Source organism: Scyliorhinus canicula, chromosome 13 (genome assembly GCF_902713615.1).
Source record: "Scyliorhinus canicula chromosome 13, sScyCan1.1, whole genome shotgun sequence".
Classification (NCBI taxonomy): domain Eukaryota; kingdom Metazoa; phylum Chordata; class Chondrichthyes; order Carcharhiniformes; family Scyliorhinidae; genus Scyliorhinus; species Scyliorhinus canicula.
This window is the reverse complement of record NC_052158.1, coordinates 136,005,184-136,019,056: the sequence shown is the minus strand read 5'-3', so window position 1 is coordinate 136,019,056 and position 13,873 is coordinate 136,005,184. Positions and strand designations below refer to the sequence as shown.

Here is a 13,873-nt window from a genome sequence, read left to right as displayed (position 1 = left end):
AGATTCACTAGGTTAATCCCAGAGTTGAGAGGGTTGGATTACAAGGAGAGGTTGAGTAGACTGGGACTGTATTCAGAAGGATGCAGGGGGGATTTTATACAAAAATAAAATTATGAATGGAATAGATAGGATAGGTTGTTTCCACTGGCAGGTGAAAGCAGACCTCTGGGGCATATCCTTAAAAGGGGAAGTAGATTTAAGACTGAGTAACTTCTTCACCCAAAGGGTTGTGAATCTATGGAATTCCCTGCCCAGTGAAGCAGTTGAGGCTCCTTCATTAAATGTTTTGAAGATAAAGATAATAAAGGGTTATGGTGTTTGGGTGGGAAAGTGGAGCTGAGTCCACAAAACATCAGCCATGGTCTCATTGAATGGCGGAGAAGGCTCGAAGGGCCAGATGGTCTACTCCTGCTCCTCGTTCTTATGCACTGTAGAGATCTATGGTCACTCAAAATCCTGAAACTCCCTAACTACTGTGGGAAACTGCAGTGCATTAAGTGGGTGGCTCACCACCATCTGTCTCAAGGGCAATTCAGGAGGGCTTCACTTATGGCATTCCGAATTTTAAAAATTCCATAAAATAAGTGGTTGTGAAATACTGGAAAAATGCTTTGGGTACCTATCATTTACTATGTAACTGCAGGTAATCAATAGCTTGGGTTAATAGGTTAGCTACAAGTCATTTAAAAAATCAAACTCATGAATGAATTCCAGTTTAATAGCACACCTGAAAACAATAAATGCAGTATTATAGTGGTTGTTCGTGGGCCAGTAAGCCAGAAACCTGGTGACTATTCAAATCTCACTACGGTAATGAAAATTTGCAAGTAAGTTGTAGTATCAGTGATGGTGACTATCAAACCACCATTTGTCAGCTAAAAATTCATTCAATTCACTAATGTCGTTTATGAAAGGAAAGCTGTCCCCAATGGCCTTTTGGCTCCAGAGCCTCAACAATTCACAACTCCAAATTGACCCCCAAATGACCTAGCAAGCTCTATAATAGTACAAAAGGGTGGCTTAATTAGGGATGTACAACAAACAATGCCTGGCCAAATAATGCACAAATAAAGGGATTGTGTAACAGGAATTAGGATTCCACCTGTCTAGTGAACACCCGAACAATTTCAAGAGTTCTGATCCACCCTCAACCACAATGTTTGACTTTGAATTGCCAGTGTTAAAATTCAAAGTAATGTAAACATAACTAATCCCATATAACAAGTGGAAAATATTCCATCTATTTGTCCATTGGTCTTTAATGAAATTGCATAAATCACCATTCATTGGAAAAGCATTCACCATCAACTGAGACACCCAATGAAGACAAGTTCCATGCATTCAACTCTGCAACCTAATGTAAACAAGTTTACCCCTCCTACCCTTGAACCATACCCAATTTCTAGTACAGAACGCTGTAGGCATTTAAAGAGCAAACACATCACTTCACCAATGTCCCAAAAATTAAAGTAAATGCTGCAGTTAAATTTTTTGGAGTATGTACAAGTAATCACCCACAATCCTTCTGGTGTCTGAACTGTGTCCCCCTCAGCACTAGCAAGTTGGAAATTAGTTAGTCTTCAGGAGGAATGACAGATCAAGACAATCACTGTGGTTTTCGTTCCTCCTAACAAAGAGGTCAAGATTTAAAGTTCAAATTAACTTTAATAGCTTTACATGCTAACTTCTCAAATTCCACCTTACAAGTTGCAATTTGGTAGAATCTAATAGGTGCAAAACATTACTGTTTTAAAGACTTCAATGTGGGTTCAAGTCAGCCAGGGCATTATTTGGAAGCCATACAAAAAAAGGAAATGCAGAAATTATACACAAATCAAATTACTTATTTAAACCTGCATAATGTTTTATAGAACATGTTGCCCTTCAATGTGAATGTTAGCCTCACAGGGGCTAGAATACTACAATTTCTAACTAGCCACCGTTGCATATTGAACCACTCCTGTGCATACATGGCTTAAATCCTACTGATTAAAGGCAACAGTTATATAAAGCTATGGATTTTTACAAAAACCCCAATTTAAAAGTAGTTTTATGGAGTTTAATCCTCCAATTAGTGTTTCTTACTGAAAGCACCACAGGAATGAGCCTGTAATACATTTGCTTAGGTTTGCTGCATTTTATATTGCTCAGATCAAACATGCACCACCATTGCAAATTTACAGGTATTTTTTTCCCTCATACATTTACTCTCTGCAGAAGCATCTTAGATCAACATGGAAAAGTTGAAAGATCTGTATTTTACTATTGAGCAGAGTCTGTACAATCTCCTAGTAGGTTGTTTTCTGGAGAAAACAAAAATAAATATTTAGAATAGGAAGACATAGCAACAGATTGCATAAATTAGAACAGCCCCATGTACAATAAACAAAACTACAAAGTTACAAAAATAAAGATGCAATACAGGAATGCAGTTACAACATCTGGTTTCCCCTCAAAACTAATGCCACATTTCTCACATTTGTACACAAGGTATTTTTAGCAACCATCTACTAGGAAGCCAAAACTGTGCAGATCACAGCACAAGTAGATCTTTGCACAACTCAAAATGTTTTATTAAATACAAATACATGTAGTTAGATTACTCTAGAAAAAAAGTGCACATACATTTTACCAGTTGATTGGCAAGCTTCATTTTAAAATAGTTGTAGATATGCCAGTTTGACATAATTGGCTGATTTTACACAGCACTTGAATTTTTTAGTCCATAAGTAAACTATTAAATGATAAAGAATATCAAACAGAAATGCTACTACAGAACATTCAAAACACTGAAGGGCATATACATTCAAACACCCCATGACTTAAACTTCCCACCCCAGCAGTCAACACTGCAAAAGGATGGCGTTCCTCAAGTCACTTATCACAATGCTGGATTTCTGATCCTGTCTGCACATGGGAGAAGAGATTCAACAACTCATGAAGCAGCACAACGCACCATGTAGTCTGATAATTCAGCAACTGCAAATTCAAATTCTCATGCCATCATTAGATCAGGTCAGCCACATTCATAGGCATTTCTTCCACAGTTGTATTGTAGAATGTCTCAATATCACGAAGAATTCTTTTATCCTCTTCAGTAACAAAGTTAATAGCAACACCTTTCCTTCCAAAACGACCCCCACGACCAATTCTGTGTAAAGAATAAAACAAGTTACATTTCCAAACTATTGTAAAATGCAGTACAAGATAACATCCTCAATGTGTGAAGAAAAATTCTAATATGAAGCTGTATTCCTCTTTCCTTGCTCCGTATTTCCTGCTCAAAATTAAACAGTACATAATGCTATTTAGACAACATCCACACATATCAAAATTGTGCTTTAATGAGCTCAAGCTTAGTTTAGATTAATTTGAAAAATACTAACCTGTGAATATAGTTCTCACGATTCGTAGGCAAGTCATAGTTAATAACTAGAGACACCTGCTGCACGTCAATACCACGAGCCTTTAAGAGAATATTCAAATTAATTATAAAACTGGTATCAGATTTCAGCTGAAGTACATTTTATATCAAGATCTTTGCTGCGAGAGCAGCGATTTTCTTTCCTCTATCTTGAGCAAAAAACACCTGTCTGGGCCAGGAATGCCATTATAATTTTCTGGCATCACCAACTGGGTGCAAGAACTATAAATAAGTGAAAATGTAATTTTCAGCTGCCAAATTCTTGTGTCAATTTACCTACCAGCAAGTCAGTAGTGATAAGTACACGGCTAGATCCTGAACGGAATTCCCTCATAATCACATCACGTTCCTTCTGATCCATATCACCATGCTACAATCAAAAGTCATAAAAAGATACTGCATTTATAGACTTTATATCAAGTTGTCAAAAAACAACTATTGCTCCAGTCTAATACAACTAGCAACTGATCACTGCTTGGATTAATTAACCAGTGACAAAAGAATCTTGCAAAAAGTTGTAACCACTTAAAAGTGCCTCCAATTAGTTCTTCTGCAATATCAATCTTTAGTTAAAACTCTTGCCTCAATAGAGCAGGAGTGCCCATGGATACCAAGAGGATCCCAGGTTTACGGTTCCTGATTTGTGTAGAACAACCAGATTATGTTCAATTTAACTAAAAACATAGCAACTTCAGCAAGGTACAAAAACAGCGGAACTATACCCATAGAACATAGAACACTACAGCGCAGTACGGGCCCTTCGGCCCTCGATGTTGCGCCGACCTGTGAAACCATCTGAAGCCTATCTGACCTACACTATTCCATTTTCATCCATATGTCAATCCAGTGACCACTTAAATGCCCTTAAAGTTGGCGAGTCTACTACTGTTGCAGGCAGGGCGTTCCACACCCCGACTACTCTCTGAGTAAAGAAACTGCCTCTGATATCTGTCCTATATCTATCACCCCTCAATTTAAAGCTATGTCCCCTCGTGTTGGTCATCACCATCCGAGGAAAAAGACTCTCACTGTCCACCCTATCTAACCCTCTGACTATCTTATATGTCTCTATTAAGTCACCTCTCAGCCTTCTCCTCTCTAACGAAAACAACCTCAATTCCCTGAGCCTTTCCTCCCAAGACCTTCCCTCCATACCAGGCAACATCCTAGTAAATCTCCTCTGAACCCTTTCCAAAGCTTCCACATCCTTCCTATAATGTGGTGACCAGAACTGCACGCAGTACTCCAGGTACGGCCGCACCAGAGTTATGTACAGCTGCAGCATGACCTTGTGGTTCCGAAACTCAATCCCCCTGCTTATAAAGGCTAGCACACCATATGCCTTCTTAACAGCCCTATTAACCTGGGTGGCAACTTTCAGGGATTTATGTACCTGGATGCCGAGATCTCTCTGTTCATCTACACTACCAAGAATCTTGCCATTAGCCCAGTACTCTGCATTCCTGTTACTCCTTCCAAAGTGAACCACCTCACACTTTTCCGCATTAAACTCCATCTGCCACCTCTCAGCCCAGCTCTGCAGCTTATCTATGTCCCTCTGTATCCTATAACATCCTTCAGCACTATCCACAACTCCACCGACCTTCGTGTCATCTGCAAATTTACTAACCCATCCTTCTACACCCTCTTCCAGGTCATTTATAAAAATGACAAACAGCAGTGGCCCCAAAACAGATCCTTGCAGTACACCACTAGTAACTGAACTCCAGGATGAACATTTGCCATCAACCACCACCCTCTGTCTTCTTTCAGCTAGCCAATTACTGATCCAAACCGCTAAATCACCTTCAATTCCATACTTCCTTATTTTCTGCAATAGCCTACCGTGGGGAACCTTATCAAACGCCTTACTGAAATCCATATACACCACATCAACAGCTTTACCCTGATCCACCTGTTTGGTCACCTTCTCAAAAAACTCTAAGGTTTGTGAGGCATGACCTACCCTTCACAAAACCGTGTTGACTATCGCTAATCAACTTGTTCTTTTCAAGATGATTATAAACCCTATCTCTTTAGATAGGGTGAGAATCCCAGCTGAGAATCATTACCAAAAACAGAAGATAGAACTATAGAAACCTTACCAATGCAGAGACAGTGAAGTCCCGTGCATGCATTTTCTCAGTTAGCCAATCGACCTTCCTCCTCGTGTTAAGGAAAATCACGGCTTGTGTTATTGTTAGAGTTTCGTACAGATCACACAGCGTGTCCAGTTTCCATTCCTGTCAGAATAAAATCCAAAGTTTGAATTATGCTTCCGATAACTGCTATTTTAATTCCATCCTGAAGAGGGGGTTTTAAACTTTTTTCAACACACCTCTCTCTCCACATTGATGTAAAACTGCTTGATGCCCTCAAGGGTGAGCTCCTCTTTTTTCACAAGGATACGGATCGGATCACGCATAAACTTTTTGGTCACCTCCAAGACATCACTGGGCATGGTAGCAGACAACAAAACCACCTAAAGAAATAAAGTTAATTAGCTATGCTTTAAATAATTAAAGTTCTTCCCCGTCAGCTCGTCACACCAATCCCCCTCATCCCTCATTGGAATTCTGGTTTCGGTACACTATCCAGCATTTTCCATTCAGACATATTTACATACATTTGTTAGCCCTCCATTCTTGACAATGGTAGCTGAATATCCCAATTATTTAGTCTGTAATGTAAAGATTGAGTTCTGGCCATCACACCCCTTCTTAAATTACAGTATATATTGCTATACAATCAAAATACATAAAAATAAAGATAGAATACACACCAAAAACTTGCACGCCCTGGTTCAATTATTTTCCATTCTCCAACCCTTCATCATCCAAAGATCATTTAATTTCACCCCGTATCTCAATGTGCAGAGGATCAACCAACCAGACATCCATAAAACCTGTAGCACAGAATCTTGAGACAAAGAGCACTGGACATTAAGAGGTCCACCCTGGCCTCATTTGCAACACTGTGCATTTTTTCTTCTTCCTCGGTGTACTCTACTAGCATTATTACAAAAGGCAGGGGTACCTGAATTTTGTAATTTTAGCAGAGTGCTTGAGAAGAAGTCAAGTTGGTAATATCACAAATGTGGACATTTCACTGCTGCCCCTGTACTCTCTATTAGAAGCTATTTCTTACTCAGGTTATCTTCTGTTGGAAAACAGATGAGCATACCTGAATGTTTGTGCTCAGCTTCTGAAAAATCTCGTAGATTTGATCTTTGAAACCACGACTCAACATTTCATCAGCTTCATCTAAAACAAACATCTTGATCCATCTAGAAGCTGCAAAAATGGTTTAGACTAAGTTAGAGCTAGAGCCAACAACCTGGTACACATCCACATAAAACCTGCAGAGCAATCTATGGGCAGTCTTGACTCAAGGGACTCTAGCAATTGGAATTCTAAAACTGTAGTTTCTGACTAACCTTGATTGAACCCAATTAGAAGTTTGTTTTTTAATTATTTAAGACATGTGCACACCTAATTATAAAACAGAGTGATCAGTTCAGAAGTTTGTCTCCATTTCAGGTCAGTCCCGAAAGATGAGAAAGCATCATTTCACTCTGAAGAACTTGGGAGGGCGTTGGATTTTAAGATCAGTACTCACATATATATCCCCTGTTCAACATGTCGAATACTCGCCCTGGAGTTCCTACAACAATGTTGGGAGCTTCTGCGTTCAGTTTCTGCATCTCACTTCGTACATTGGTGCCACCAATGCAGGCATGGCAAGTAGCACCCATGTAATCCCCCAGAGCCAGGATTACCTTCTGGATCTAAAAAAGGGCATAGATTCACTTAACCCTTTCATTAAAATAGAATTCACTGCACAAGAACTGCTACGCGTTAACTTGGTGCTGTACTTAAATACTGATCATTTAACAATTTACCTAGTGAACTAATTTGAATAAATAAGCAAGATACAATTGAACAAAATTTATTCCTGTTATAACAATTTGGCACTTTTATTTTTAGCTTTCCATCATCTTTAGAGGCCATCAATAGAACATAGAACTGTACAGCACAGTACAGGCCCTTCGGCCCACTTGTTGTGCCAAACTAATCTGAAACTAAGATCAAATCAACCTACTCCCAATCATTCTACTGGGCTCCATATGCCAATCCAATAACCGCTTGAAAGTTCCTGAAGTGTCCAACTCCACTACCATAGCTGAGAGTGCGTTCCACGCCCCAACCACTCTTGAGTAAAGAACCTACCTCTGACATCCCTCCTATATCTTCCACCATGAACCCTATAGTTATGCCCCCTTGTAACAGCTACATCCACCCGAGGAAAAAGTCGCTGAACGTCCACTGTATCTACCCTTCTCATCGTCTTATACACCTCAATTCAGTCACATCTGATCCTCCTTCGCTCCAATGAGAAAAGCCCATGCTCCCTCAGCCTTCCCTCACAAGACCTATCCTGCAAACCAGGCAGCATCCTGGTAAATCTCCTTTGCACCCTTTCCAATGCTTCCACATCCTTCCTATAATGAGGTGACCAGAACTGCACACAATATTCCAAATGTGGTCTAACCAAGGTCTTGTACAGTTGCAGCATAACTTCACGGCTCTTAAACTCAATCCCCCTGTTAATAAATGCTAACGCACTACAGGCTTTCTTCACGGCTCTATCCACTTGGGTGGCAACTTTCAGAGATCTATGGACATGAACTCCGACATCTCTCTGCTCCTCCACGTTTTTCAGAACCCTGCCGTTAACCCTGTAATCCGCATTCAAATTTGTCCTACCAAAATGAATCACCTCACACTTATCAGGGTTAAACTCCGTCTGCCACTTTTCAGCCCAGCTCTGCATCCTACCAATGTCTCTTTGCAGCCTAGAACAATCCTCCACATTATCCACTACTCCACCAATCTTGGTGTCATCAGCAAATTTACTAACCCAACCTTCAACTCCATCATCCAAATCATTGATAAAAATCACAAATAGCAGAGGACCCAGGACTGATTTTCCCTGTGGTACACCACTGGTGACTGGGCTCCAGGATGAAAATTTACCATCTACCACCACCCTGTCTTCTATGTGACAGCCAGTTACTGATCCAATCGGCCAAATTTCCCTCTATGCCATGCCTCTTACTTTCTGTATGAGCCGACCAAGGGGCACCTTAACAAACGCCTTACTAAAATCCATGTATACGACATCAACTGCTCTACATTCATGCATGTACTCATCTATGTACTTGTGAGGCAAGACTTACCCCTCACAAATCCGTGCTGATAGCCCCCAAGAATAAACTCAAAATTAGAAACCATCAGGAATCCTGCATTTTGTGGAGGGAGAAGCAAAGACAATTAAACCACCTCCATCTTTTTATTGAAGAAACCTGTCTGAAACCCCTTATTTGGTGCTAATGTTCTACAGTGGTACAAATGGGGAGAAAAACAATGATTCCAACTAAAGATTGTAGATTCTTGGTTACCAATCTTTGCCCACATTTTACACTGAACTGCACCTATTTAAAAACAAAGTAGACAGTTTCTTCTGCTCAGGATTTACATGGATAGGAACTAGAGTAGGCCATGTAGCCCCTTCCAGCATTCAAAGGGGGCTAGCATTGTTGCTTCATAGTGCCAGGGACCCAGGTTCAATTCCTGACTTGGGTCACTGTCTGTGTGGAGTCTGCACGTTCTCCCTGTGTCTACGTGGGTTTCCTCCAGGTGCTCCAGTTTCCTCCCACAAGATCCAAAAGATGTGCTTGTTAGGTGAATTGGAAATTCTGAATTCTCCCTCTGTGTACCCCAACAGGCGCCGTACGTAGTGTGGCGACTAGATTTTCACAGTAACTTCATTGCAGTGTAAATGTAAGCCTACTTGTGGCACTAATAAAAATTATTATAACAAAAAAATCTTATTGAAATCAAGTAGCCCAATGTCAATTGCCATTTGCTGAACTGAATTCCAAACTTCTATCAGCCACGGCATGAAGAACCGCTTCTTATCCTCACCCATCAGAACAGGTTCTAATTTTTAAGCTATTTTTAGCCCCCAGTTCTAGAATCCCTAAACAGTGAAAATAATTCTCATCTGCCTCATCAGTTTCCCTTAGTATCTGAAACTTTTACCAATTATCCTATAGCCATCTAAATTCCACAGAATACAAATTTCCACATGCAATTTAGGTTGGGTACCATTCTGTTAAATTTGCACTGAGCTTCCCCCCCCCCTGCCAAAGCCAATATATTATTTTCTACGGTGCGGTTTAACTTGGGCTTTTGGGGAGGGGGGGAATTATGCAGCATAATTTCTGATTTCTAATTCTCTGGACACAAAGTATAGCACCCCATTAGTCTTTTGGTTATTTTCTATATCTGTGCATGACATTTTAATAATGTACTGAAGCATCAGGTTTCCATAGACTGATGTTTCTGGATTTTCACCATTTTTGAATGTACTCTGGATGTCTGAGGAAACATTTGAGTAGCCTATTACACAAAGCTCAAGTTCTATAGCCATATTTTGCACTGAAATTAAACATCATCCTGCTACACATGGTGGATGAGGAATCAATGGATACTGCTAACATAGATTGTCAGAAGGCATTTATCAGGTTGCATACAAATCAGGAATAATGAGTGGAGGTAATCTTGTCACAGATTGATTATTGGTTTAAAGGTGCAAATAAGGGAACACTCAGTGGAATACGAGTCTTGTTCCCTTGTGATCTGCATATGTTATTCAACATATGACTTGGTGAAGGAAGAGTTGTGTATAGCCTAGTTTTCAAACTGACATCAAAAGAGGTAGAGGAATTTGTTTAGATGGATATTCAATGAGAAGTTGTAACCAAAATAACTCAATGGTGACAAACTGATCAAAAGGATCTAACAGATATATTAAATCAAAAAGGCTAACGAAACCTCAAGGTTGGTGAAATGACGTCTGGAGTACTTTGTGTTCAGATGGAGCACCAAAACAAGGGCACTGGAAGGAGTACAGTGCAGATTCAAGCCAGTGTTGTACCTATGCAAGATCCAATATCAGAATATATTTACAAAGGACCTTGCAATATTAAGGTGATAATCAGAGCTCAAACCTCATTGATAGGCCACTTTGTACCTGCTGTGCCAGTTCTCTAGTAGGAGCCAGCACTAAGGCCTGCGATTCTTTCATATCCAGCTCTAGCTGTTGCAGGATTGAGATTGCAAATGTGGCTGTTTTACCAGTTCCAGATTGGGCTTGGGCAATGACATCGAAACCTGAATCAATGAGAAATCAGAAGTTACCTTTGAATACAAAAAAATGGCATTATAAATATTAAATTCTGTTCAAGAAATACACAAGGGGTTCAGTCCCTACAGGCTTCTATCAATCAACAATGGTGCAGTGTGCAAGGTCAGCACAGGAATCCAAAAACAAACAAGACTGAGATCATAAACAAACAAATGTATCTATTCAGGTAGGTTACTTATCCTGAAAAATAGAACTGAAATGAGCCATAAACCTGAGTGATCAGTAAAGAAGTTTCTCTCATTGTTATCAGTCCCGAAAGATGAAGCATCATTTCACTCCAGGTTTAGACTGATATAGGATCAGATGAACAAGTCATGCAACAAGATTTTAGAGAACTAGTATTAAATATTCACCTTTAATACATGGCATAATCGCTCTCTGCTGAATGGCAGACGGTTTTTCAAATCCATATGCATAAATTCCTCTCAGGAGGGTCTCCTTCAGGTTCATATCGTCAAAGTTATCAACAATTTCATTCCAGTTACTCTGGTGGGGGGGAAAAGAGATAATAATCTTTATTGTCACAAGTAGGCTAACATTGCAAAGAATTTACTGTGAGAAGTCCCTAGTGGCCACATTCCAGCACCTGTTCGGGTGCACAGAGGGAGAATTCAGAAATGTCCAAATTACCTAACAGTATGTCATTCAGGACTAGCGGAAGGAAACTGGAACACCCGGAGGAAACCCATTCAGACACAGGGAGAATGTGCAGACTCTGCAGACAGTGACCCAGCCAGGAATCGAACCTGGGACCCTGGTGCTGTGAAGCCACGGTACTAACCATTGTGCTATCAAAACATTAACCCGACTCTAGCAAAAAAACGAAAATTTCTTTAGAAAGTACAATGTTGAATACTACTTACTTCAATAACACCATCTGGATCCATTCCATCTGGGCCATGTTCTTTGGAGCTGCAAAAAAAATGGAAAGGAAGGTTTCTAAATTAAGTGGCTTGCGCTTCCTAATCAGTTTCCACTTTAATGGCTCTCGCCAAACCAGTTAATCAAGGTTAATTTACACGCTAATTTAACTATAAGGAGGACTATCGAGTTGCCAGGCCAATAAAAACCCTCGTTGTTATGCTCGTGGCCAGAGCTGGAACGAGGAAATCCTCAACTTAAGACTGTTCAAGAGAAGCGAAGACTAAAACAGGCGACGGGTTTGGGTGAACAAACGAGGTCACGGATTGTCGACGTTAAAATGCCCCCAGTTTAAAAATACATTTATATCTTTCTAAAAGTAATCTCAAAAAGGCTTACTGTTGAACCCAACTCCAAGGCGGCAGCGACTGGCGCGCAGGTTTGAGGCCCCGGCAGCTCCCGTCCACGTGTCCGCTCCTCGTGCGGGAGGAGAGGACAGAGGCCGCCTCCCTGGCGAACACGCAGCGTCCAAATCACATCTCGCTCGCTCGCATAGCCCTAGTCTCCCCGGGGAAGGGGCGTCAACATCAGCCTGCCCACCCCATCCAACCCCTCCCACCCAATCACGAAGCAGAGCGGCCGGGCCCGAGGCAGGCCGCTGCCGCCATTTCGGAGACGGCATCTCATCACCCCCCCCCCCCAAACCCCAACCGGCTCCCTCTTCCATGTTGGGTCATCCACTTTATTTTAGTGGGGGGGAAAGGGTTGATTCTTTATTTCACTGCGTTTTTTGTGTGTGTGTGTGGGGGGAGGGGAAACGAAGGACCTCCGCCGGCCGCTAACCTGTAATCCGCAGAGCCACACGACATTTTCTCCATCCGCCCACCGCCGCCGACACCTCCTCACGGAAAGGAAGCACTCGCTCAGGGTCGCGCCTATTTATACCCTCCCCGCCCGGCCACTTCCGGTGCCTGCTCAAACTCTCCGGCAAACCGACCCAACGGCGCCCTCGGGGCGTGAAACCGCCTCGAGGCCGCCGACGCCCCGACTGACCGCCCCCCTCGGCTTGCCGCCGGGCTCGGCCGCTCTCCGTTCGCAAACGGCGCTCGCCCTATTTTCTCGCGGCGGATGAATATGTTTTTTTGATTGGGGGGGCGTTGCGAACGCTCCGCACTGACGGGGTTTCTCCAAGTGCCCCTGGCGGTAGGCTGAGCCACTGGGAGTAGGCCTGGAGCTGGGCCTGGCCTGTTGTGCTCACTCTCCCAGTTAGGGAATTCTTACAGGGAACATATCTGCCATGGACGTTTTGATTTAAAACAAAAAAAAATACCAGACGTATTTAAAGATAATCTTAACGTTAAACAAGGAACAGAAACTTACCCCTCCTCAATTCAGTACCTTGACCCTGGCTGACCAGCTTTAAACAAAATCCATACGGGCAAAATCTGTTGGTATGTCAGATGGCTTTCCACCACAATCTGCTGCCTCAAGCGGGTGATTGCACTTTTAAAATCCCAACTGTGTAATCACTGGTAAAATCCCAACTGTGTAATCACTGGTACTCTGTTCACAATGTTTTGGCAACGACCAGGGTGACCAGCTATTGTGGAGAAAATTAGGGCACTCTGGCATGGGGGTGCATTGGTGTGGTGGGAGCAAGTTAGAACAAAGAAAAGTACAGCACAGGAACAGGCCCTTCGGCCCTCCAAGCCCGTGCCGACCATGCTGCCCGTCTAAACTAAATCTTCGACACTTCCTGGGTCCGTATCCCTCCATTCCCATTCTATTCATGTATTTGTCAAGATGCCCCTTAAATGTCACTATCCTCCCTGCTTACATCGCCTCCTCTGGCAGCGAGTTCCAGGCACCCACTACCCTTTGTGTAAAAAAACTTGCCTCGTACATCTACTCTAAACCTTGCCCCTCGCACCTTAAACCTATGCCCCCTAGTAATTGACCCCTCTACCCTGTGGAAAAGCCTGTCCAGATGTTGTCCAGAGCTGTGAGGACACAAGTGGGAGAAGAGTGGGTGCTGCACAAGCATGAGATTTAAAGGTCCAAATGAAGAGAAAAACATCTTGGATGCATGCAACATGGGACAAGTGGGCTTAATTGTGGCACAGTCCTGTAAAATAATGGACAGTTGGCCACCCTAGCAGCTACCCATCTGCTCCATCTTTGATGCCTGTGTCACACACGCTCATCTCGGAAGGTCCCCATATGGTTCCCATTTCCATTTCTTTAGGTCCAGGGATTCAGACTTGCATTGATCTGACTTGAGCTGGGTTTGGTCATTCAGCACAATATTTGTCCTTT

The 13,873-nt window shown here is 42.1% G+C and overlaps 1 protein-coding gene and 3 non-coding genes across 6 annotated transcripts; all 4 read right to left on the bottom strand.

Annotated features, from left to right (window-relative positions):
- Positions 1 to 1,241: 1,241 nt before the first annotated feature.
- LOC119975706 (eukaryotic initiation factor 4A-II) lies at positions 1,242 to 12,542 on the bottom strand. 3 transcript variants are annotated; one of them, XR_005462783.1, is made up of 12 exons: positions 12,401 to 12,542; positions 11,560 to 11,608; positions 11,050 to 11,182; positions 10,523 to 10,662; positions 7,043 to 7,211; positions 6,608 to 6,717; positions 5,763 to 5,906; positions 5,530 to 5,667; positions 3,705 to 3,794; positions 3,387 to 3,466; positions 2,957 to 3,151; positions 1,242 to 2,303 (listed from the first exon to the last, which is right to left on the bottom strand). XR_005462783.1 is itself a non-coding variant. In XM_038815515.1 (11 exons), exons 1-11 carry the CDS (start codon positions 12,433 to 12,435, stop codon positions 3,007 to 3,009), a joined length of 1,233 nt encoding a protein of 410 aa, XP_038671443.1. In that variant the 5' UTR covers positions 12,436 to 12,542; the 3' UTR covers positions 1,646 to 3,006. The 3 variants fall into 3 exon arrangements, 2 of the variants coding, with proteins under 2 accessions (XP_038671443.1, XP_038671444.1); XM_038815515.1 differs by having other exon boundaries at positions 1,646 to 3,151; XM_038815516.1 differs by lacking the exon at positions 12,401 to 12,542 and adding an exon at positions 11,957 to 12,094 and having other exon boundaries at positions 1,646 to 3,151.
- LOC119976908 lies at positions 6,328 to 6,500 on the bottom strand. The gene has a single exon (XR_005463064.1). It is a non-coding gene; the product is annotated as a small nucleolar RNA SNORA81 (small nucleolar RNA).
- Positions 6,930 to 6,999, bottom strand: LOC119976914. The gene has a single exon (XR_005463070.1). It is a non-coding gene; the product is annotated as a small nucleolar RNA SNORD2 (small nucleolar RNA).
- On the bottom strand, positions 10,910 to 10,974 carry LOC119976915. The gene has a single exon (XR_005463071.1). It is a non-coding gene; the product is annotated as a small nucleolar RNA SNORD2 (small nucleolar RNA).
- Positions 12,543 to 13,873: the final 1,331 nt, after the last annotated feature.